At 48.7% G+C, this 27,091-nt stretch overlaps 2 protein-coding genes across 3 annotated transcripts in view; both read left to right on the forward strand.

Moving 5' to 3' along the window:
* Positions 1-4,088: 4,088 nt before the first annotated feature.
* On the forward strand, positions 4,089-10,040 carry LOC143973767 (leucine zipper transcription factor-like protein 1). Its single transcript, XM_077474613.1, has one exon. The coding sequence runs from the start codon at positions 4,142-4,144 to the stop codon at positions 5,042-5,044; it is 903 nt and encodes a 300-aa protein (XP_077330739.1). The 5' UTR covers positions 4,089-4,141; the 3' UTR covers positions 5,045-10,040.
* A 6,663-nt stretch (positions 10,041-16,703) lies between these two features.
* Positions 16,704-27,091, forward strand: part of LOC143973772 (killer cell lectin-like receptor subfamily B member 1A) — a 35,787-nt gene continuing 25,399 nt past the window's right edge. The window contains exons 1-2 of one of the 2 annotated variants that reach the window (XM_077474618.1): positions 16,704-16,896; positions 21,505-21,633. In XM_077474618.1, coding sequence (XP_077330744.1) covers positions 16,851-16,896; positions 21,505-21,633 — 175 coding nt within the window. In that variant the 5' untranslated portion in view covers positions 16,704-16,850. The remainder of the gene's footprint in view (positions 16,897-21,504; positions 21,634-27,091) is intronic. The other variant, XM_077474617.1, reaches the window with a different exon arrangement.

Below are 27,091 nucleotides of genomic sequence, written 5' to 3' on the forward strand. Positions count from 1 at the left end.
TGTGCCAATCAGTGTCGTCTATCAGTGCCCATCACTTCTACACATCAGTGCTCATCACTTCTACACATCAGTGCCCATCACTTCTACACATCAGTGCTCATCACTTCTACACATCAGTGCCCATCACTTCTACACATCAGTGCCCATCACTTCTACACATCAGTGCCCATCACTTCTACACATCAGTGCCCATCACTTCTACACATCAGTGCTCATCACTTCTACACATCAGTGCTCATCACTTCTACACATCAGTGCCCATCACTTCTACACATCAGTGCTCATCACTTCTACACATCAGTGCTCATCACTTCTACACATCAGTGCCCATCACTTCTACACATCAGTGCCCATCACTTCTACATATCATTGCCCATCACTTCTACATATCAGTGCTCATCACTTCTACATATCAGTGCTCATCACTTCTACACATCAGTGCCCGTCACTTCTACACATCAGTGCCCGTCACTTCTACACATCAGTGCTCATCACTTCTACACATCAGTGCTCATCACTTCTACATATCAGTGCTCATCACTTCTACACATCAGTGCTCATCACTTCTACACATCAGTGCCCATCACTTCTACACATCAGTGCCCATCACTTCTACACATCAGTGCTCATCACTTCTACACATCAGTGCCCATCACTTCTACACATCAGTGCCCATCACTTCTACACATCAGTGCCCATCACTTCTACACATCAGTGCTCATCACTTCTACACATCAGTGCTCATCACTTCTACACATCAGTGCTCATCACTTCTACACATCAGTGCCCATCACTTCTACACATCAGTGCCCATCACTTCTACACATCAGTGCCCGTCACTTCTACACATCAGTGCCCGTCACTTCTACACATCAGTGCTCGTCACTTCTACACATCAGTGCCCGTCACTTCTACACATCAGTGCCCGTCACTTCTACACATCAGTGCCCGTCACTTCTACACATCAGTGCCCGTCACTTCTACACATCAGTGCCCATCACTTCTACACATCAGTGCTCATCACTTCTACACATCAGTGCTCATCACTTCTACACATCAGTGCTCATCACTTCTACACATCAGTGCCCGTCACTTCTACACATCAGTGCTCATCACTTCTACACATCAGTGCTCATCACTTCTACATATCAGTGCCCGTCACTTCTACACATCAGTGCCCGTCACTTCTACACATCAGTGCCCATCACTTCTACACATCAGTGCCCATCACTTCTACACATCAGTGCCCATCACTTCTACACATCAGTGCCCGTCACTTCTACACATCAGTGCCCGTCACTTCTACATATCAGTGCCCATCACTTCTACACATCAGTGCTCATCACTTCTACACATCAGTGCTCATCACTTCTACACATCAGTGCTCATCACTTCTACATATCAGTGCCCATCACTTCTACACATCAGTGCTCATCACTTCTACACATCAGTGCTCATCACTTCTACACATCAGTGCTCATCACTTCTACACATCAGTGCTCATCACTTCTACACATCAGTGCTCATCACTTCTACACATCAGTGCTCATCACTTCTACACATCAGTGCTCGTCACTTCTACACATCAGTGCTCGTCACTTCTACACATCAGTGCCCGTCACTTCTACACATCAGTGCCCATCACTTCTACACATCAGTGCCCATCACTTCTACACATCAGTGCTCGTCACTTCTACACATCAGTGCCCGTCACTTCTACACATCAGTGCCCGTCACTTCTACACATCAGTGCCCATCACTTCTACACATCAGTGCTCATCACTTCTACACATCAGTGCCCATCACTTCTACACATCAGTGCCCATCACTTCTACACATCAGTGCCCATCACTTCTACACATCAGTGCCCGTCACTTCTACATATCAGTGCCCATCACTTCTACATATCAGTGCCCATCACTTCTACACATCAGTGCCCATCACTTCTACACATCAGTGCCCGTCACTTCTACACATCAGTGCCCATCACTTCTACACATCAGTGCCCATCACTTCTACACATCAGTGCCCATCACTTCTACATATCAGTGCCCATCACTTCTACACATCAGTGCCCATCACTTCTACACATCAGTGCCCGTCACTTCTACATATCAGTGCCCATCACTTCTACACATCAGTGCCTCCTCCTCAGTGAAGGAGAAAACAACATTTTATAACCGAAACAAAGAAAAAATATTTTTGTCTTTGTTTTCAAAATTGTTGTTCTTTTTTAGTTTGTTTTCACAAAAAATAAAAAGCGCCGAGGAGATGAAATACCAGCGAAAGAAATCTCTATTTGTGGGAGAAAAATCATTTAAAAAATGTAGTTTGTGTTCAGTGTAGGATGACCGCGTAATTGTCATTCAAAGTGCGGCGGAGCTGAAAGCTGAACATTGGTCTGGGCAGGAAGGGGGTGAAAGTACCTCCCCCCCGGTATCGAAGGGGTTAAATAAAATAATTATATATATATATATATATACACACACACACACACACACACACACTCTTTTTGTTTACATAAAACAAATAAACAATAAAAAATAATGTAAATGTCTTTCTATGGTAAGGCACACATTATAATGGGGGAGGGGGGGAGATGGGTATCGGAGCCCCGCCTCCTCAGTAATCAGCACTCGCACAGGAGGGCGGGGCCTTCACGGGCTGCACGCTCCTCCCTCCCATCACAGGTTTTCCTCAGAGACCCCGCCCCTCCCTTTCCAGACTCCTCCCTCGGAAAGAGAAAGAGTTTCTTTCTATTTTGGTGACGTCATTGGCTGCCCGGTGTTGTGGCAGATAGTGTCCAGCCATCATAGGGTGTCCGCCCCCTGTACTGCGCATGCGCAGTACAGAGCAGAAGAAGCTTCAGAAAATCTCTGAAGATGAACGGCGCCTGCGCTGTGAGTGGAGGGACATAGGGTTGGGAAAATTAGAGGGCCCCTCGCTGCGCTCGGCTCTTTTATATTCCTACTCTATGTCCACTTGGATGGTGGGGGGTGAACCTGGACTCGGTGCGCAGGCGCTGCTCATCCTCGGCTATTTTCGGAATCTGCGTTGCTGTGTACTGCGCATGCACCGTACACAGCGGACACTATCTGATGGGGGACCATATGTGATAGGACACTGGCAGACACAGCCAGGTGGCGTCGGTCCGGTCTCTATGGTGACGGAGATGGCGGTTCCCAGCCCCACAGCCAATGGTAAAGTCCGAAAAAAAAAAAAAAGACAGTAGAGGACCTTCCGCCAATCATCTCTGTCACAGTGAGACTCCAGCCAATAGCAGATCGCCTCATCTCTAAGCTGTATATAATAACGTCCGAAAAAAGAGGCGCAAAACCTTCCGCCAATCATATCTGACACATCCAGACTCCAACCAATAGCATCTCTCTCTCTTGACGTCCATCCAATAACGTCTGAGCCTAAGGTTTTCCTCCAATGTTCTCGGGGCCTATCCAAGCTTCAGCCAATAGCAGACCTCCCCTTCCCTCCGCTCTATCCAATAACGTCTCCCCATGAACGACGTCAGTCACTACCCTCGGCGTTCCTCCAATAATCTCTCGCCTTTCAACGACACGCTAAAACCCCGGGCCAATAGCAGGCCCCGTCTTATCTCTGCTGTTATGGACGCTACTGGCACGGGGAGGGGGGGTGGTTTCCTCCAATGATCTCTCGCCTTTCAATGACACGCTGAAACCTCGGACCAATAGCAGGCCACGTCTTATCCCTGCTGTTAGGGACGTCACTCGCACTGGGGAGTTTTTCTCCAATGAGCGCGGAGCTTTCCACCAGTGACGCGGGTCAGACTGCAGCCAATCGTCTCTCTCCCTCCCCGGCGGTGACGCGTCTTGGTTGCCGTGGAGACGCGTAGTTAGGGACATCACTCGGGATGGGTGGAGTTTTCGTCCAATGATCTCTCGCCTTTCAATGACAAGCTGAGACATCGGTCCAATAGCGGGCCACGTCTTATCTCTACTGTAAAGGACGTCACTCGCGCTGGAGGGAGCTTTCCTCCAATGAGCGCAGAGCTTTCCAGTGACGCGTTCAGAACACAGCCAATCGTCTCTCTCCCTCCCCGGCGGTGACGCGTCTTGGTTGCCGTGGAGACGCGTAGTTCCGGTCAGCTGACCGTGTGTCGGTGTCCATGGTGACGGACGTGGCCTCAGTGAAGATGGCGGCGGCGGATCTGAGCGAGGCGCACCGGGCGGAGGTGATGAGTTACATTCGCTTCGCTCAGGGGAAGCGGCAGCTGCGGCTGAAGAGTGTGCGGTCGTGCTTCCAGGACGTGGTGGAGGGGCGGCTGACGGAGGACACGTACACGGCGGACGAGGTGACGGATCTGCTGAGCGGGCTGCAGGCGGCGGTGCTGAGCGAGGTGGAGCTGGAGCTGCTAAACTCCGCCCACACCAACGTGCTCCTCCTCCAGCAGCTGTTCCTCCAATCGCAGCACTGGCACCTGACCCTCCACACCGACGTGTCCGAGCTGGAGAACCGAGAGCTGCTGGAGAGGGTGGCCGAGCTGGAGAGGGGCCAGGACCCCGCCCCTTCCTCCGCCTCCAAGCCCCGCCTCACCCCCATCGAGGGCCCCGCCCAGCTCCTCCACGCAGAGATCGCCCGCCTCCAGGAGGAGAACGACAAGCTGAGGGGGCGGCTCCGGGCCCTGGAGGGGCGGGTCACCTCCGCCCTGGAGGAGAAGGACCACGCCCTCCAGGAGCTGCGCCGCGCCGCCCACACACACCAGGAGAAGGAGGCCCCGCCCCCGAGGGACGTCTCCCAGCTGGAGGACGCCCTGAGCAGCCTGAAGGTGGAGCTGCAGAAGACGGTGGGCGAGCACGGCGCCACCCAGAGGAAGATGGAGGAGGACCTGACCGGCACCAAACACCAACTCCTCCGGGTGCGGGAGCAGCTGGCCCTCGCCGAGAGGGAGCTGGACAGGAAGTTCCAGGAGACCGCCGCCTACCGCAACATGAAGGACATCCTCTCCAAGAAGAACGAGCAGATCAAGGAGCTCCGACGGAAGCTGGCCGGCTACGAGCCGCAGGACTGAGGGCCACACGGGGGGCGGGTGGGGGGTGGATACAGGGCCCCAGGATACACTACGAGACAAAGACACCCAACAGCGGCCATGGGGGGGGGGGGTATGGGGCCCCCGGGATACACTACAAGACAGAGACATCCAATAGGGGCCACACAGGGGGTATGGGGTCCAGTGATACACTAGGAGACAAAGACACCTAACTGGGGCCACACGGGGGGCAGGGGGTACAGGGCCCCAGGATACACTACGAGACAGACACCCAACAGGGGCCACATGGGGGAGTATTGGGCCCCGGATACACTACGAGACAAAGACACCTAACAGGGGCCACACGGGGGGGGGGGGATACGGGGCCCCAGGATACACCACAACATAGTGACTCCCAACAAGGGCCACACAGCTGGATCGGGGGCTCCAGGATATACTACAAAATATGGACACCCCTGTTGGGTGTCTCATCCTGTAATGTAACTCTGTGGCCCTTGTTGGGGGTCATACGGTTAAAGTGCCCTGGAGGGGGGGGGGGGTCACAAATCGCAACAACTCCAACAAGGGCCACAGAACTGTACTACAGGACTGAGACAACCAATGGGGTCACAGAACTGCACTACAGGACTGAGACATCCGATATAGGCCGCAGAACTGCACTACAGGTATGAGACACCCAACAGGGGTCACGGGACTACACTACAGGACTGAGACATCCAGTATGGGGCCACAGGACTGAGACGCCCAATAGGGGCTGCAGAACTGCACTACAGGACTGAAACAATCAATAGGAGCCAGAGAACCGCAGTACAGGACGGAGACCTCCAATAGGGGCCACAAAACTGCACTACAGGACTGAGACCAATAAGGGCCACAGGACTGTACTACAGGACTGAGACAACCAATAAGGGCCACAGAACTGTACTACAGCCCTGAGACAACCAATAGGGGCCACAAAAACTTCACTACAGGGCTGACACCCAATGGGGATCACAGGACTGACAAAACTACACTTCAGGACTGAGCCTCCTGCCAACCCAACAGGGACCAAAGAGCTAAATTACAGGACTGAGAGCCTTCAAGGGCCACAGACCTACATTATATGACTTAACCAACAGAGGCCACAGAGTTGCATCACAGGACCTAAACTCCCAACAGGGGCCTCATATCTACACCCACCAATCCAACAGGGGCCACAGAGAGAGATCCAGGACTCCAGCCTGTCAATGACTTGGTCTTCAATCCTGGATCACCTCGATAGTGTCTGTGAAATGCCCAACCCCCTTGATCTGTAGTATGACCCTCCCCCGCCACCATCCAGCCATCAGAGGTCACGACTCCCCAATCTTTCTTCATTTGCTCCAGGACTTCCTTTGATGCCGGGAATACACACGGACAATCTCCGGCACATCCGGGGAGGACCTGGAGGTCTTCTCCAACACCTCCACCTACCCATACCCCCCTCCTACTCCTCCACCTACCCATACCCCCCTCCTACTCCTCCACCTACCCATACCCCCCTCCTACTCCTCCACCTACCCATACCCACCTCCAACACCGCCACCTACCCATACCCCCCTCCTACTCCTCCACCTACCATTCCTCCAAACCCTGAGCTGGGGGGTGTAAGAGACCAGGACTAATGACTTCCTTCTTTTTCTCATGGGACCATGTCTAGGCCTTCTGATTGGCTGCATTGTGGGTGGAAGGAAAGGAAGTCACTTGGGGGAGTACAAGGCAAATCTCACAGGTTTCCAATGAAGTGATGGGGGGGGGGAGAGCGGTGAAGGTATCAGCTGGAGTCACTTTTAGGGTAACCCACCCGTCACAGATCAGATGGCTTCATCAGCCCAGTTGGTGGTCGGCCATGTTTGTACCTTCAGTGGTTGGTTCTTCATGGTGCTCCCTCCCAAATGTCCCAATACTCCGGAGATCGGAGGACACCAGTCCCAGAGTGCTGGACAATTCCAAGATGGAGGACAGAGAATTCCATGATCCCCCCCACCCGCCATGTCTGGAGGTCTCAAAATGACATGAGAAGTGAGGTCCAAGTCCTCTGCTATCTTCTGTCCCCAATGTCCCAGGATGAACTGACCATGTGACCCCAAACGTCTATGGCTCCTCCTTAAAACCAGTGTGATCTGTCCTCTGCTCAGTGATTGGTGGCAATAATAACTGTGCTGGGTCCAAACCATTCCCCACCCCCGGTACTGCTGGTCACATGGTCTGTTCTCATTATTGGGGGAGGGGGCTTAGGTTGTATCTGTGAACACTTCCAGAAGAGGACCCCCCATGGACAGTACAGAGTCATCTCCAGGAGAGCACCCCTCCCCCCCATGGACAGTACAGAGTCATCTCCAGGAGAGCATACCCTCCCTCCCCCCCCATGGACAGTGTGGATGATATTATATACAAGTTCACAGGAAATCCTTTGTTGTGTGTATTTCTCTGGAGAGCAGCTCAGTGACACCGGGACTGTCTATATACACCGAGGGACACCCGGACTGTATAGACACCAGGACTGTCTATATTCACAGAGGGACACCCGGGACTGTCCATATACACCAAGGGACACTGGGACTGTCTATATACACCGGGACTGTCTATACATACAGCAAGGGACACCGGGACTGTCTATACATACAGCAAGGGACACCGGGACTGTCTATACATACACAGAGGCACACGGGACTGTCTATATACACCGAGGGACACCAGGACTGTCTGTATACACGGGGACTGTCTATATACACCGGGACTGTCTATATACACTGAGGGACACCAGGACTGTCTATAGACACCGGGACTGTCCATATACACAGAGGGACACCGGGACTGTCCATATACACAGAGGGACACCGGGACTGTCCATATACACAGAGGGACACCGGGACTGTCTATATACACCAGGGCTGTCTATACATACACAGAGGCACACTGGACTGTCTATATACACCGAGGGACACCGGGACTGTCTATATACACTGGGACTGTCTATATACACCGAGGGACTGTCTATATACACCGGGACTGTCCATATACACCGCTGGACACCGGGACTGTCTATATACACCGTGGGACACCGGGACTGTCCATATACACCGAGGGACACCGGGACTGTCTATACATACACAGAGGCACACGGGACTGTCTATATACACTGAGGGACACCAGGACTGTCTGTATACACGGGGACTGTCTATATACACCGGGACTGTCCATATACACCGCTGGACACCGGGACTGTCTATATACACCGTGGGACACCGGGACTGTCCATATACACCGAGGGACACCGGGACTGTCTATACATACACAGAGGCACACGGGACTGTCTATATACACTGAGGGACACCAGGACTGTCTGTATACACGGGGACTGTCTATATACACCGGGACTGTCTATATACACCGAGGGACGCGGGACTGTCTATAGACACCGGGACTGTCCATATACACCGCTGGACACTGGGACTGTCTATATACACCGTGGGACACCGGGACTGTCCATATACACAGAGGGACACCGGGACTGTCTATATACACCAGGACTGTCTATACATACACAGAGGCACACAGGACTGTCTATACATACACAGAGGGACACCGGGACTGTCTATATACACAGAGCTACACCGAGACTATCTATACATACACAGAGGGACACCGGGACTGTCTATACAACCGAGGATTGTCTGCTCACATGCTGAGGTGTCGGGTGGGACTGCTGTGTATATATATATATATATATATACAGTGAGGGGTCTCTTTGTACAGCTGTTGTGAATAATCCCCATAATGTGTCTAATGTGTTTATGCCCCCATCTCCATCCAGTGGCCATAAGGCAGTATTTTCCTGAAACGCCTCAAATCAGGGAAAAATACTGCTTTAAGGCCACTAGATGGAGCAGAGGGTATAAACAGATTAGACACATTATGGGGGGTATTTACTGCTGAGACTTTTTATTTTTTATAAATAGACCCCAAACCCCCCTCCGAGGGTTGTCTGCTTATATGCCAGGACTGTGTATATACTCTGAGGGATGGGTGTTGGGACTGCTGTGCATATACACTGGGGGTGGGGGTCTATGTATAAACCGTGTGAATAATCCCTATGATGTGTCTAAATGGTTTATTTCCTATGATCACCAGCTCCATCTAGTTGCCATAAGGTGGTATTTTCCTGATTAAGCCATTTCATTAAAAATACTGAATTATGGCCACTAGATGGAGCTGACACTCGTAATAGAAATACACCTATTAGACACATCATGGGGATTATTCACGGTGGTTGGGGGAATGCAGAGACACCCACACAGCTAAATTTTATTTATACATAACACCATCCCCCCTCCCCTCAAGGTTTGTCCGCTCACCTGCTGGGGGTGTATATACACAGCGAGGGGTCTCTGTATATAAAATCTGCCTCTCGGTTGTCGCACATCCATCTCCTATAATAGTGTGTCTGATATGTTTATTCCCTGTGATCATCAGCGCCATTTAGTGGCCATGCAGTATTTTTTTTTTTGAATCTGTAAATTACCACGTTATGGCCACTAGATGGAGCCAACGATCAGAAGACATAAACATATTTATTATTTGCAAATAGGTGAATGCTGAAACGCCCACACAGCAAATGTCTTATAAATTCCCCCCCCCCCCCCGAGGGTTAAATGTCAGGACTGTGTATATACACAGCAAGGTGTGGGGGGGCGTATATACACTGAGGGGTCTATGTATATAATATCTGCCTCTGTGAGACTCGGTTGTCGCACATCCGTCTTGTATAATTAAGTGTCTGATATGTTTATTCCATATGGTCGTTAGCGCCATCTAGTGGCCATGCAGCATTTTTATTAAATCTGGAACATACCGCCTTATGGCCACTAGATGGCGATCCTAGGCAATAAACAGACACTGTAGGGGGATTTTTTTTTTATAACCGCTATTGTCTGCTCACAGTTGTCTGACGCTCTTCCTCTTGTGTTGTCAATAAAGTTTCTGTTCCTGATTTGTACTCCTGGCTTCCTGTAGATTGTTCTTCTCTCTACATCCCCCATGCAGTCTCCTGTCCTCCCCTCCTCTGTGCCGTGTAAGGCGTGAGTGCTCAGCCTGGGGCCCCTCCAGCTGTTGTGGAACTACAAGTCCCATCATGCCTCTTGCCCTTAGGAGTCGCGCTCGTCACTGTCAGCCTTGCAATGCCTCATGGGACTTGTAGTTCCGCATCAGCTGGAGGGGCCCCAGGCTGAGCACCCCGTGGTGGGAGGTCTCTGAGCTCACCTGAGAGATCTTCACCTGTCTCCCCCCCACACCTGGCAGTATCACGGGGTCACCATCGGGTGATCCTCTCCATAAAGAGGTCATTGGTACTTACCTCCAGATGTTGGTATTCCAGACTGCTAATAAATGTCCCTCCCCCCCCACTGCTCTTCCAGCTCACATCTAACTACCCTTAAAAATGCCCCCACCCCAACACCTATATTGTCAATGCGGACGGTTACGTCACCCCCCCCCCCCCCCATCAGGCAGCTGCAGGGGAGAGGAGAGAGCGCTCTCTGACAACAGCTTGGATCAGTCACATCACCCATAGGCTCATATGGCTCAACCGTTCTCAGCGCTCCCTCTTCTCCCCTGCAGCTGCTGTTCCCTGACACGGGATCACATGACCGCAGTGTGGCTTAAAAATAGGTAGGTGTATATATATATATATATATATATATATATATATATATATATATTTTTTTTTTTTTGCGGGGGGGGGTAATTTTTAAGACTAGTTAGGCTTTACCTGGAGTTCTACTTTAAGTGCTCGTTAGGCTGGTGGGGTGAGAAATGAGTACAGACTCCTTATCCCTCGCTCCCGCAGGCTCCTCCTCTTCCTGTGACCGCCCTCTTCCCCCTCCCCCCATAGCTGATTCACCTCGCTATCTGGCCTGCTGGTAGCGATCGGACGTCCTCGTGTACAGTGCAGGACCAGCAGTCCTACGTTGTATAATGAGGACCCCCGCCCAGAGCGCAGGAGGGTGCCAAGGGATGGGGGAGTGAGAAATAAGGTTCCTCCTCAATTTGCACTTATCTCCCACAGCCAAAAGAGTATTTAACCCATGATGGGGGGATGGGGGGGTGCATTGGGCACATATAAAGCAGCTCGCAGTTGGGATTTAACCAGTCCAGGCCCAGGGCTGATATAGAGATACCGGATCCCTGTTGTGTGATTTGTGGTTTAGCTCCATCCCCCAGGTCCCCCCTCTGTGGTTCCCAACCTCCCCCACATCTCCTGGGTGCCCATAGGTGTCCGGGATGACATCAAGGAACATCTGTTCCCTCGGTGTCCTCTGCAGTGTGTGAACCTGAAAGTGTTCAGGTCTGAGCACTTCCAGGTTCAGTACAGATGGTCACAGTCTGTGCCTCATTGGCTGGAGCAGAGGGCAGGAGAGACACTAGAGGTTTGGTAGACTCCTTAATGTCTCAATTAAGAGTACCTGTCACCTGCCCAATGCCATCCCATTGGGGGCTTTCAGAGTGTGAACCTGGAAGCATTCAGCTCTGAGCACGTCCAGGTTCAGAGCCATCAAAATGGTGGCTAAACAGCCAATTGATCACAGTCTGTGCTTTATTGGCTAGAGAAGAGGGCAGGGGAGACATTAAATGTGTGATAGACCCCTGATGTCTCAATTAAGAGTACCCGTCACCTGCCCAAGGCTATCACATAGGAGGCATGTAGAGGGTGAACCTGAAAGTTTTCAGCCCTGAGCACTTCCATGTTCAAAGCAGATTGATCAGGATCTGTGCTTCATTGGCTGGAGCAGAGGGCAGGAGAGACATTAGAGGCTTGATAGACTCCCTAATGTCTCCATTAAGAGTACCTGTCGACTGCCCAATGTCATCCCATTGGAGGCCTGCAGAGTGTGAACCTGAAAGTGTTCAGCTCTGAGCACTTCCAGGCTCAGAGCCATCAAAATGCTGGTAAAGCAGTCAATTAATAATGGTCTGTTCTCCATTGGCTGGAGCAGAAGGCAGGAGAGACATTAGAGGTCTGATGTCTCCATTAAGAGTACCTGTCACCTGCCCAATGCCATCCCATTGGGGGCTTGCGGAGTGTGAACCTGGAAGCATTCAGCTCTGAGCACTTCCAGGTTCAGAGGCATCAAAATGGTGGTTAAACAGCCAACTGATCACAGTCTCTGATTTATTGGCTAGAGAAGAGGGCAGGAGGGACATTACAGGTGTGATAGACCCCTGATGTCTCAAGAGTACTACCTGTCACCTGCCCAAGGCAATCACATAGAAGGCATGTAGAAGGTGAACCTGAAAGTTTTCAGCTCTGAGCACTTCCATGTTCAAATCTATTGATCAGGGTCTGTGCTTCATTGGCTGGAGCAGAGGGCAGGAGAGACACTAGAGGTTTGATAGACTCCGTAATGTCTCCATTAAGAGTACCTGTCACCTGCCCAATGCCATCCCATTGGGGGCTTGCAGAGTGTGAACCTGGAAGCATTCAGCTCTGAGCACTTCCAGGTTCAGAGGCATCAAAATGGTGGTTAAACAGCCAATTGATCACAGTCTGTGTTGTCTTGGCTGGAGAAGAGGGCAGGAGAGACAATGAAGTTGTGATAGACCCCTGATGTCTCAATTAAGAGTCCCCGTCACCTACCCAGTGCTATCACATGGTGGGCTTGTGTATGTAAACAACAACTATACTCAACACATATAGTGCCGCTTAAAGCCTCCCGCATACCGTCCCACTGTCTCTTTCTCTGCTCCAGGGGCTGGTCCCTCAAGGACCACGTCCTGCTCCGTCCTTCCACAGCAATGCAAAGCCACAGGCTGCAATGTGTGTATCAACCACGTGAAAGCTTCAGCCTATAATTCCCGCCCCCCTTGGCCACGCCCCTTTCACGCTTTTCACCCTAAATGTAGGGTCAATTGTAAATTGATGAGCTGTAAAGTCATTTCACCTCTGGATCATTTTGGGTCATTTTTTTTTTAAGTTTTCTCGGGTGCAGCCAGATTCGGACTTGACGTGTTTGGTATCTATCTTCTCGGCACAGCCAGATCTTTTATGTTACCAAATCTTGTGTATTATAGTTGTGTGTGTGTGTGTGTGTGTGTGTGTGTGTGTGTGTGTGTGTGTGTGTGTGTGTGCGCGCGCTCAAAATACCTTTGTTGTATTTTTACTGAAAATATTGTGCAACGTAAAAAAATTGCAGCTACCTTCATTTTATTCTCCTGAAAATATGTACTGGATGGGGGAGGGGGTAATTAATTTTATAGCCCAAAATTCTGATTTTAATGTGTGCAAAAATGAAAAAAATATATATATATATATTTCAGCGGTAAAAGGGTTAATAAATAAACTTTTTTTTAATTGACTTGCATTGTGTCTGTGAACTTATTAAAAATTGTGTCTACTCCAGGAGAGGTCTGTCTCCCCCAGACAAAGCCCCCCGTCCTCACAAGTCATAGCCCTCTTCTAAGACTGTCTCATCGCTGTAGTGCTGGCCCAGCTCCTCCACCCATCCACTCCTTATGTAACCTTCTGTGCAGCTGCCAGGGGCAGAGCGGAGGGGAATGCTGGAATTACAGCTCTGGGGCTGCTGACATTGCATCCAAATCGGCGGCCCCCCCAGTAGCGGTCTCAGGGCTTTTGGATGTCTTCAAAAACTGTCAATACATGATATATCACATTCCGTTTATCCTCACTCATCCACTACATCATTGGTTTTCTGTAGCCGGGAAAAAACTCTGTCCCTCCCTCCTTGTCTGTGTCCCCGCTGTGGGCCTAAGATAATGTGAACCAGCTGTTGACATCTACTGAGCATGCTCCAGTTTCAGTTCCCTTCTAATTTCTTCATTTCCCCCTTTTCTTATCAGTGCAGCCATAGAGTCATACATGTGGCCGTATACACAGTGGTATATGACACTCCCCTCCCACTGGGGGCAGGATATAGGATGGTGATTGGTGGAGGCTTCGCCTCCCTGTTAGTCCCAACCCATAGACACAGGTTGGAAGGGTGCGGCCCAGCCTGTGATTGGCAGATCCTCCACCGTGGTGCTCAATCAGCGTTCTGCAGACACAGATTCTCCTTCAGAACTTCCCCTGAGGACAGAAAAGACCTGGGAGACGTCAGGTGACCTCTGAACACCAATGATTAAATAAAGGGCTCAGATTTTTTTAATAATAAATGAAATATGGTGGCATGATCCTTATATGTAGGTAGAAGGGATGATGGCAATTCAACGTTTTTTGGTTTGTATAGCTTTAAATGCGCTCATAATTTTATGGGAAGATTGTTGACATGAAGGGTCTGGTGACAGGGTCTCTTTAAAATAATCCCTGGTGATCCCCCCCGTAGAGGTTCTTGTTCAGGCTCTTCCTGTTATAGGGTGACAACGCTCGGTCCCTGTCTCCCAATTGTGCCCCTGTGTTGTCATCCTGCCACATGCTCCCCTTGTGGAGACTACAAGTCATGGTCCTGACACCCCCAATATAACGTTGTCATAGTCATGAAGTCGGTCCGGAGTAATGGTCTGCAGCCAGTGATGGAGAGAGTGAATGTAAACGACTTTATTTTATTGATTTTTTATTATACTCTGTGCACAGAGAAAAGTAAAAGCCAATAAACGAGGGTTCATGTGTATTGCAACGGCCTGCCGATTGTGTCCAACAACCAAGGGCTGGGTACCAGGCAGGAGCGGGGGGGTAGGACCAAGTGTTCTGTTTCAAATGCCGCCTCAGACGTTGACATACCTTTTGAAGTGTAAAAAGACAATGAGTTTGCTGAGCCCTATCTCTGCCAAGAACACCGACTGAGGAAACATGAAAGAAACGGGGAGGGTCTAGCTCTGGAGTGGCTGGTCTGGACTTATAATTCTACAACATAGAACATGGCTGACTCATCATTATATGAGCATCGTTCTGTGCTGCAGAAAGCTCCCCACCTCCACAACTGCAGGGGGCAGATAGGTGAAGAACATGTCACGTGTTCTTCACCTATCTGGGGATGTCCCATGTTCCTCATCTTCTGTCTGTTGATGTCCCATGTTTTTTATCTTCTGTCTGGTGATGTCACATGTTCCTCATCTTCTGTCTGTTGATGTCCCATGTTCTTCATCTTCTGTCTGGTGATGTCCCATGTTCTTCATCTTCTGTCTGGTGATGTCCCATGTTCTTCATCTTCTGTCTGGTGATGTCACATGTTCTTCATCTTCTGTCTGGTGATGTCCCATGTTCTTCATCTTCTGTCTGGTGATGTCCCATGTTCTTCATCTTCTGTCTGGTGATGTCCCATGTTCTTCATCTTCTGTCTGGTGATGTCACATGTTCTTCATCTTCTGTCTGGTGATGTCACATGTTCCTCATCTTCTGTCTGGTGATGTCACATGCTCTTCATCTTCTGTCTGGTGATTTCACATGCTCTTCATCTTCTGTCTGGTGATGTCACATGTTCTTCATCTTCTGTCTGGTGATGTCACATGTTCCTCATCTTCTGTCTGGTGATTTCACATGCTCTTCATCTTCTGTCTGGTGATTTCACATGCTCTTCTTCTGTCTGGTGATGCCACATGTTCTTCACCTTCTGTCTGGTGATTTCACATGTTCTTCATCTTCTGTCTGGTGATGTCACATGCTCTTCATCTTCTGTCTGGTGATTTCACATGCTCTTCATCTTCTGTCTGGTGATTTCACATGTTCTTCATCTTCTGTCTGGTGATGTCACATGCTCTTCATCTTCTGTCTGGTGATTTCACATGCTCTTCATCTTCTGTCTGGTGATTTCACATGCTCTTCATCTTCTGTCTGGTGATTTCACATGCTCTTCTTCTGTCTGGTGATGCCACATGTTCTTCACCTTCTGTCTGGTGATTTCCCATGCTCTTCTTCTGTCTGAAGATGTTGCATGTTCTTCACCTTTCTTCTGTTTGGTGATGTCACATGTTCTTCACTTTCTATCTGGTGATGAAACATCACCAAACAGAAGGAAGATGAAGAACATGCAACATCACCAGACAGAAGATGAAGTACATGGGACATCAGCGTACAGAAGGTGAAGAACATATGACATCACTGGACAGAAGGTGAAGAATTTGTGACATCACCAGACAGAAGATGAAGAACATGTGACATCACCAGACAGAATCTTAAGAACATGGGACATCAACAGACAGAAGATGAGGAACATTGGACATCAGATAGGTGAAGAAACACGTGCCATGTTCTTCACCTTCTACCCCCACAGTTGTGGAGATGGGGAGCTTTCTGCAGCACAGAACGATGCTCATATAATGATGAGTCAGCCATGTTCTATGTTGTAGAATTATAAGTCCAGAGCAGCCACTCCAGAGCTAGACCCTCCCCGTTTCCTTCATGTATCCAGAAGATGAAGAACATGTGACATCACCAGACAGAAGGTGAAGAACATGTGACATCACCAGACAGAAGGCGAAGAACATGTGACATCACCAGACAGAAGGCGAAGAACATGTGACATCACCAGACAGAAGGTGAAGAACATGTGACATCACCAGACAGAAGGCGAAGAACATGTGACATCACCAGACAGATGATACCTGGAGCTCAGGTATGTAGTTCAGAATTTTTTATTTAAAGTAAGTGGGGGTTTTGCTTTAAAGTGTTGAAATACATTGTGTGTAATAATAAATAGGAGAACTGACATTTTCATTTCCAGTTTTTCCTTTCAGTTGTCATGTCCAATCCCCGTACACGGCTGACCACAGTCTGCAGACACAGAGCAGCTCTCAGGTCTCACTTCCTCTTCTCCTCCAGCTGGAGAGACCACAGATCATCATATAAGAAGCAGACACCATGGAGGAGAACACAGCGCCCAGCCGGAGGAGACCTCAGAAATCAGGTAATCCCGGATGGGGGCGGGGGTGTTGATTGTGTTTTGATTTATCACTGTGATAATGGCAGAGGTCTCCATTGCATACGTCCAGATGCTGCACACCAAGCCGGGGTACCTCTGTACATTTGGGTCACCTCTCTCTTTATAACCCACCAATCCCACCCACATGTAAAGGGCTAGTATGGTGACATCAGAGTGCAGGAACAAGCAATCCACCTCGCTTTCTGTTCTCAGGTTATTTATGTGACATCTAATATTGTTGTTACCCATAACAACCACATACCGGTTTTCATGTACCTGTACACTTATCTGCCTAATACTCCCCTGTGATTGGTGGTTGTGGCGTATTGGTTCCTGTATGAGGTTACTCCATCGGGAGTGTACAATCCATGTCTGGTATATACACCCGGTATGTTGTTGGGCCTCATTGGCTCCCCAGGAGCTGATACTGGAGCACCATATATAAAAAAAGGGACCTCTGTGAAGTCCCGTCACTCCACCCACAACTGACCGACTTGACCATACAACTTGGTGTGTTGGAGGTGCCATATCTCCCGGATATAGTGGGGGGGGGGGGGGGTGGGTTAGAGCATCTTTTCGGTTATTGCTATTTCCCATTTAGAGGAACGTATCCTATTGCCATGGTGACAACTGAGAGATGAAGACCATTCTAATCAATCCAAACGCAGCCTATCAGAGGGGGGTAACCTTCCCAGGTGGAGATTGGCACCCTACTTGTCAACAAAGGGAATAAACAGCGCTCTCCGAATATCGGTGGGTAACATGGAATCCTCAGGATGAATATCACCAAGCCAACGATAAAGGCCAATGAGATGATTTAGTGTTCACAAATAAGTAGAAAGTTCACATAAAAACGTATAAAATCAAAAATAGTCCATATGAGACCAAGCCGGTATGCCAAGTGTAGATGGGTTAGCAACCACTGGGTCCGGTGAACATGTAGATGGAAAAGATCCACCGTGAGGTGCTACAACACTGTACAAAACCACAGACACTAGTGAGCCGAGCCGGAGTGCATCGTCGCTCACAAGTGGGCATGAAGATGGAAGGAATCCGCCACAGTGTGCAGCACCGATACAGAGCCACAGGCACTCGTGAGCCGGGCCGGAGTCTGCCGTAACCGTACCACAACAGTGGAAGTGACGCACCGGATCGGGTTGCCAATCAAGGCTGGAGCGCAAGGGGAACTGTTGCCGCAACTACGCGTCTCACGGCGTCAACAGTTGTGGTACGGTTACGTCACTCGTGGGCGCCGGAGGACTTCTGCTCAGCTTACGAGCGTCTGTGGCTCTGTAGCGGTGCTGCACACTGTGGTGGATTCCTTCCATCTTCATGCCCACTTGTGAGCGACGGTGGACTCCGGCTTGGCTCACGAGTGTCTGAGGTTTTGTACAGCGCTGTTATACCTTACGGCAGATCTTTTCCATCTACATGTTCATCGGACCCAGTGGTTGCTAACCCATCTACACTTGGCATACCGGCTTGGTATGGTATTAATCATTTTTGATTACATACGTTTTTATGTGAACTTTCTACTTATTGTGAACAATAACTCATCTCATTAGCCTTCATCATTGGCTTGGTGCTATTCATCCTGAAGAGTCCATGTCAACCACCTATATTCGGAGAGCGCTATTGATTCCCTTTGTTTGTAATTCTAGTCACCCTGTGTACCAGTGTTGAATGGCTGCCCCTGATTGGCCTTTTTGGGCAGTGCTCAGTGTGATTCCCTATAAGGTCATAGCACTTGGGACACTTTGTTGACCCTACTTGGCAACACCCATCCTGGATAACAAAGTTCCCACCAGCAGTGGCGTAACTAGAACCTTCAGGGCCCCGATGCAAGAAACCATGAAGGGCCCCCCTGAACCCCAGCCAGGGCCCTTCCCTCTGAGTCCGGTGGTGGAACTCCAGGGTGTGGTCACAGGTATGACCTTTGTGAGCCCTGTAGTTCCACCACTGGTATCAGTAGTTTTCTTTTAATTTTTAGGTGCCCCATTGGGGGACTGTCCCTAGGCAGGATGGGGTCCCCGCCCCCAGAAGAGATGAGGTCCTTTTCTCCAGGGCAGATGAAGTTACTGCCCCCAGGTGAGAAGGGGTCCCTGTCCCCAGGGAAGCTGGGGGTCCCTGTCCCCAGGGGGGGATGGAGGGGGTATGTAATGGTGTGTGGGGGATGGGGTCCTCTCACTCACCATGACCAAGCTGTAGGCCGCGCACTCATCCATGTTGGCCTGGGCTCCATCCAGTGTGCTGGACGGTGATCAGCATATCTCCCAGAAAGAAACTCTGGCTGAGGAGAACATACATTGGACTGAGCGGCAATGCATGGAGCAGGAGAGGGGTACTCTGAGGAGCCGGCTGAGGACACAGGTCACACGGGGAATGCACAACTAAAGAGCAGCCAGTGCGATAGTCAAGCATGGAGCTCTGCTAGTCACCCTCCACCTCCAGCCACCCGTGGGCATGGTGCACTGGTACCCCTAGCTGCCTATGCTGCTGCTGGCCATATGTAGAGGGGGCTGCATGGGCCCCCTGCATCACAGGGCCCGGTTGCGGTCGCAACTGCTGCACCCCCTATAGTTACGCCCCTGCCCACCAGCATATATATAGCACAAATGCTTTGAAAAAAAAGTGCCCCACCTTTTTAGAGACTCCTCATAAAGCACCCCTTAGGGCTGAAGGACATGGAATGGCAACAGCATCGGCATCCCTCATGAATGACTCGTGTTCTGAGCAGGTAGCATTGGGGAAGCAGATCTTACATTTCCAGAAACAACAGGCCTGGACTACATATGGAGAGTGCAGGACTACTAAATATCAACAGACATTCCATACTGCCGGGTCCTTCCGACCCGCTTTATGGGCTTGCGGAACTACATATGGATAGTGCGGGACTACTAATCATCGAGAGACCCACCGTCACACCAGGTCCCTCCAACCCCCTATAAGGACTACATATAGAGAGTGCTGGACTATTAAAGAGACCCCCCATCCTACTGGGCCCTTCCAACCCCCTTCATGGGCTTGCAGAACTACATATGGATAGTGTATGACTACTAATCATTAAGAGACCCATCATCACACCAGGTCCCTCCAACACCCTATAAGGGGTATCAGGACTACATATAGAGAGTGCTGGACTACTAAAGAGACCCTCCATCCTACTAGGCCCTTCCAAATCCTTACATAGGCTATCAAAACTACATATGGACAGTGTGGGACTGCTGAACATCAAGATACTCTCCATCCCACCAGGTCCCTTCAAATCCCTACATGGGATTTCAGGACCACATATGGACAGTGTGGGACTACTGAACATGAAGAGACACTCCATCCCGCTGTTTCCTTCCAACCTCCTGAATTGTCCCTCAGGACTAGGTATGGTCAGTGCAGGACTACCAAACACCAATTGACTCTCTATCTCACCATTTCCTTCCAACCCGTACATAGGCTATTAGGACTATGAATAGACAAGATAGAACTACAGAACATCAAGAGACCTTCCATCCCACGGGGTCCTTCCAGCTCCTGACATGGACTATTAGGACTATTTGCTCTGTTGCTATATGTTGTTCCTCTGGCTTTTCTAAAGCAGCATTTGCCTTCACCCTTTCTCACTGTTTCTGTATTAGTATGGCGTCAAGGTTTGTTCAGCGTTGTATGTATCAGAACTATTACTGGTCAGGGTGCAACTACTGAACATCAAGAGACCCTCCACCCCACCAGGTTCTTCCAATACCCTACATGGACTTTCAGGACTATGAATGGTTAGGACTGGCCTACTGAACATCAAGAGAACCTCCATCCCACCAGGTTCTTTTAATACCCTACATGGTCTATCAGGACTATGAATAGACAGGGTGGGACTACTAAATATCAAGAGACCCTTTGCTTCACCAAAAATATTAATATTATGAATGCTATTAGCCCCTCTTCACATGTTTTCTTACCTCCTGATAGGAAAATCCTGGTGTTCATAGAGCTCAGTAGAGCAAGATGAAATTTACACATACAAAAGACCAGGTGTGAGCAGTGACTCCTCTCTTTCCAGAGCAGTGACCTCACCTTCTTCAGAGCAGTGACTCCTCCCCCTTCAGAGCAGTAACTCTATCTCCTTCAGACCTTCAGAGAAGTATTTCCACCTCCTTCATAGCAGTGACTCCACCTACTTTAGAGCAGTGACTCCACCTACTTTAGAGCAGTGACTCCACCTTCTTCAGAGAAGTATCTCTTCCCCTTCCCTTCATATAGTGCTGATGCAGTTTCAATCACAGACAACCTGCCTAAAAGGGAACTGCTTCTTCTCCCTCTTCTCTTTTTAGATAACACAGAGTGCTCAGGGGATCCTTTGTTATGGAGAGCTCTGATGCCCCCCCCCCCCCGCAAGGACCATACAGCCAGTGCTCCCTCCCTCCATGCGGTGCTGTCTCAGTTTCAATCAGAGACAGCCTGCCTGAAAGGGAACAGCTTCTGCTCCCTTTCTCTCGTTAGATAACACAGAGTGCTTAGGGGATCCTTTGTCATGGAGAGCTCTGATGTCTCCCACCTGGTACCCAGGTACACATATAATATTAATGTTCTCTCTTTTCATAGAGTCCGGCTTTGGGCTGTGGGCAGACCCTGGACTTCCCCGCTATGAGCGTGTGGCACTGGCACTGCTACTGGTTCTTTTATCTATCTGTGCCGTTCTGCAGTCAGTAATCATCACTCTTCGCGTGGCCGGTAAGTACACTGTGTGTATGTGAACAGGTAACTATGCTGTGCTTAGCTGTATCCTTATTTCCTGATCCCTGGAAGCTCTGCACAGTATCTGGCTGCTCCTCATGGGCTGGACTGCTATGAATGAGTGCAGTCATTGGCTGGATTGAGCCCTTCCATAAGAAGCACAGAGGGTATGCCTTGGTTTTATTGCTGTGCTTTGGAGGTCTCCGGGGTGTCTGTCCATACTAAGGAATAAACGATGTGGGATTCTGATTCCGGGAGTAAGATTCTCATTATGGGCAGATGGGAATGACATCACCCTGGAGACATTATTATGACATCATTGTGGGAACATTGCAATGGCAATATTGTAGGTGAATGAACTGACTTCATAGTAGGTGCATTAATTTCAAAAACAGTGCTGGACATGGTGATGACCTCAATATGACATCTAGATTAGGCCTTCATTGTGCCGATATTGAATGGTCAGACCTCCTAGTAGGTGCACTGAATTTCCAAATAGTCCTGGTCATGGTGAGGATATCAATGTGACATCACTGTTATGACATCACTGTGGACACATAATGGTGACAAAATTTGGTTAGGACATGGGTTGTGAAGGCATTATATTTAGATCATTCTGGACATAATGTGAGGGCATCCTTGTGGGAGTATGGTGAGAGCGTCATGATGCCATCATATTGTAGTACAACCCAGCTTAGATACCGGCTCTGACTGTTCCTGGAGCTGGTGCCTGGAAAGATCTGAGATTACATTCAGAACGCTGACTCCTGCTGTCCATGATCGATTTTAAGGACTGATGTAGGAAATATCAGCAACGTTGTGCTAGGTAATCCTATAGGGGTTAAAGGGTGAAGATGTCTTCCTGATAATCAGGAGGCGGTCATTGGTTTATGTGCCAGGTAGACTGGTTGTATCTTATAAAGGCAATGGTACTGGTGAAGATGTCTCCACCATGCTGGCCTTTCCAGTAATCAGGTGGAGGTCATCAGTTTATGTGTCAGGTAGACTGGTTGTAGACTGGTTGTAGACTGGTTGTAGTTTATGAAGGAGATTGTATTGTTGAAAATGTTTCCACCATGGTAGCCTTCCAGAGAATCAGATGGAAGTCATCGATATTTTGTGTAGAATGGTTATATTTTATAAAGGAGATTTTGTGATGTCTTCACAATGTCAACTTTCCTGGGAATCTGGTAGAGGACATTGGTTTATGTATCAGGTAGACAGCCTGCGAACTACCTTTCCCAGAATGCACTCTCATAGTCTTTGGGTCATATTGTTTTCGGGATCGTTCAGCACAGCCTTGCAAGGATGATTCGCCGCCTACTTCATCTCTACTCCTGCTAATTATCGCGGCCTGTTTTCATTGGCAGTGCTCGTGCATGTGATCTTATTAAGCGAGAGGAGATGCTGACTAGATAATATGTTCCACGGGCTACCTGAACTGCAAGTTTATAGCCTGTTACGGACTGCTAGACGCTCTTGAACAACTGGGCAGACGCTCGGGGCCATCTCTACCGATTGAATTGCAGACTGGTTTTAAACATACTTTCCCGGGAGGTTTGCTGTGTAATGAATAGTTCTGCTCGTTTTGTTATATGGAAAATATGTTTTATTTCTTCTTTTCTTTGGTTTTAATACATATGCTAGAATTCACTCAGATTCTAATATGTTTTTTCTTTATGTCTCTGGGCGTATATTCTCTTCTGGGTAAGACCAGGACCGACCTCTCATTCGTGGGCTCTGCATCGGTCCGGACGGGGGGGCTTTCCTCCTGAAGGTCAGGGTCATGATAGGCGAACAGAGACATACGAAATGCGTATATGCATCTTTGGGTGAAGCATAAGTAGGAACTCTCTTAAATTCTTGTGGGCAACGCTCGGCTAGAATTACCAGATTTGGTTATATTGTTTTAGGCATATGTTTGGCCATGGTTCCTGTTTTCAGGTATATACCCATAAGATGCTCACAAACAAAGTTTGTAAGTCCATGGATTTTATACAAATGTTTCGTTTAATTGGTTTTTGCCATTAGCACTAGACTTATATGACTCTCTAAGATTGCGCCATGTATTGCCTAGCACTCTGGTAGCATATGCCTAATTGTTGCATGCCCCTCACGCCACCCACCACTTAGGCCGGCTAATGTTCTCAATATCCCCAGACATTGGCTCTAGTGCTCTTTCTAGCAACCTAAACACTTTCACCTTTTATACACCGTGCTCCGATGTCCCGGGGTGTCGTCCCCTCCCTTATCATCCCACGCATATTTTCATATTATAATACCTCGGCTCAATCCCGGCCAACCCCCACACTGAAGGGTATACTGGTGCACACGTTTCTGTACAGAGACGTGGGCGCCTTTTGCTCTTTGGTACCCAACCGATCACATATCCTTTAGTAGTGGCGGATACCTTCCGCCCATCTATCGGTTTTTCCACCAGTTCTCCTAACTTCCTGTTCTATCCCCCCCCCCCCCCCCCCTTTTAATTTTTTTTTGACTTCTGGTTAGTCATGTCGCACAGTAGTGTAACCCACGCTCCACCTAATCACACTCAGCTCACACTATATTCGGTTAACATTAGGGGGCTCAACACGCCCGAAAAGAGATCACAACTACTACTATCTTTACATAAGGCCAAAGCACATATTGCCCTAATACAAGAGACTCACTTCAGATCCGACTCCATTCCTAAACTTTGCAACCACCACTACCCAACGGTATATCACTCTTCGAATGACGCGGCGAAATCCAAGGGAGTCGCTATTATAATCTCCAAACACTGCCCCATCAAAATATCTGATATTCAGAGAGATACACAGGGTAGATTTATTTTTATCAAAGGACAGCTCTATGACAAACCCATCACCATCGCGAATATTTATGCTCCTAACAAACAGCAGGTGACATTTTTTCATAATACTTTACACCAACTAACAGCTTTTCAATCTGGTATGTTGGTATTAGGTGGTGATTTCAATGTCCCATTGTCACCCATCATGGATACTTCCAATGGTGTATCCTCTTTGCCATATCGAGCCCTTCGATCGATTAAATCGCAATTGCAAACGCTGACACTTCACGATTCTTGGAGAACACTCAATCCACGCACAAAGGATTACACTTTTTTTTCCCCTCCACACTCCAAATACTCCAGGCTGGACTACTTCTTTATCACACAAGCTGATCTACCCTCTTTAGAAAGTGCCACAATTGCCCCTATGGTCCTATCAGATCACCACCCCATCTCTATTACCCTCTCTTTCCGGCAAGCTTACTCCAGATCCCCAATCTGGCGTCTAGATGAGTCCTTGCTATTGGACGAGGTTGATAAACAGACCATCTCTGATAGCTTGAAACAGTATTTTCTAGAAAACACAAATACAGAGGTACATCCTATCACAACCTGGGTGGCACATAAATGTGTCATGCGGGGTGTTTTTATCTCGTTGGCGGCAAAAAAACAAAAGCTTAAAACGGCTCGTATCAGAGAACTAACTGAGTGTATTCAATCCCTAGAAAAAGCTCATAAACGTTCCTTAGCGAGCAGTTGTTTAGAGGCTCTTACTGAAGCCAGGGAAAACCTTTTAGAAGAATTACAGAAAACAATAAAACGCAAGTTTGCTTTAACACATAAACTTTTTTATGAGTTTGGTAATAAAGCTGGGAAACTGCTTGCGAGAGCCTTACAAAAGAAGAGAGCTTCTCATACCATTGACGAGATAAAGACCCCCTCCGGTGACACGTTGGAAGACACGAACATTATAACGCAACAATTTGTTACATATTTCCATAAACTATACAATCTACCTACGCAAACCTCAGCGGATCACATTTCACGCAGACAGGCTTTAATTCAGGAATACCTTTCTAGCTACTGCCCCGTTCTATCTGATTCGGAAGAGGTGGCAAGTTTAGACTCTCCTATATCGGTGGAGGAAGTAACTTTAGCCTTGAAACAACTTAAGGCGGGCAAAAGCCCAGGGCCGGACGGTCTTACTGCAGGCTACTATAAGGCCTTTGCGGAACAACTTATACCGCACTTTGTTAAAACGTTCAACAACTTCTCCTCTACCGATGTAAGACACGCAGACATCCTGGAGGCACATATTACCTTACTCCCTAAACCAGGGAAAGATACGACACTAATTCATAACTACCGTCCCATATCTTTATTAAATGTGGACATTAAGCTGTATGCTAAGATCCTGGCGAATCGGATCTTGCCTCTTCTTCCGAATTTGATTTCCACAGACCAGGTGGGCTTTGTCCCTGGGAGGGAGGCTAGGGACAATACCACTAAGGCCCTCAATATACATAATTGGCTAACATCTTCTTCCACAAGGGGTTTCTTTTTGTCGTTGGACGCGGAGAAGGCGTTCGACAGGGTGGCATGGGACTATATGCAAGCAGTGCTTCAGACCCTTGGCCTTCCAACTAACTTTATACAGATGATTATGGCACTATACTCGGTCCCCACTGCTAGATTAAGGGTCAATGGCCGCCTGTCGGACGCCTTCTCCATCTCCAACGGCACGAGACAGGGATGCCCTCTGTCCCCCCTTATATTTGTTCTTACTATGGAACCCCTTCTTCGCAAGATTAGGGATAACCCCACTATTAAAGGAGTTGACATTAAATCCCAATCCTGCAAAATAGCCGCATATGCGGACGATATATTACTTTTTTTGACTGACCCGATTACTACCATCCCTAACCTCCTTCATGATCTAAACACCTTCCAAACTCTATCAAATTTTAAAATTAATTTTGACAAATCCAGAGCCCTAAATATCACACTACCTTTGGCCACGGTCACACTTTGTCAAAATAACTACCCATTTAAGTGGGAAGCCTCGGCATTGACATACTTAGGAATTCACATCCCGACTGACCTGGCCAGGTTATATGACTGTAATTTTAGAAACATTCTCCTTAAACTACAAGATGATCTCTTAAAGTGGCACAAGGGGTCATTTTCCTGGTTTGGAAGGATAGCCATACTGAAACTCAATGTCCTGCCTAGATTGATATACTTACTGCACACTATCCCCATTCAGCTTCCTCCCTCCTTTTTTGTATCTTATAGTCGCATGTGCAGGTCATTTGTGTGGTCTCATCGGGCCCCTAGACTAAGCTGGAACAAGCTAATCCTCCCGAAAAGGCTGGGGGGACTAGGATTGCCGGACTTAAAGACTTACCATCGGGCTATTCACCTCACCAGAATTGTGGATTGGCATGTGCATAGTGCCAATAAGGATTGGGTTCGTCTTGAACAAGCCTTTTCACACCTTCCTCTTTCGAACCTTCCCTGGATTAAACCATCCTTACTTCCCAATGCATGCTCCACACACCCACTGATAGGACCCACTTTGCTAGCTTTCCGAGCATCTTGTCAAGCTCTCCAGCTAGATGCATTTAATGGTCCTATGACACCAATATCCGGAAACCCGGAATT

The sequence above is a fragment of the Lithobates pipiens genome, unplaced genomic scaffold (assembly GCF_037356315.1).
Source record: "Lithobates pipiens isolate NorthernLeopardFrog02 unplaced genomic scaffold, aLitPip1_a1.2 Scaffold_96, whole genome shotgun sequence".
NCBI classification, from domain to species: domain Eukaryota; kingdom Metazoa; phylum Chordata; class Amphibia; order Anura; family Ranidae; genus Lithobates; species Lithobates pipiens.

Coding starts and splice junctions, on each gene's coding strand:
- LOC143973767 (XM_077474613.1), top strand. CDS start 4,142: ATGGTGACGGACGTGGCCTCAGTGAAGATGGCGGCGGCGGATCTGAGC.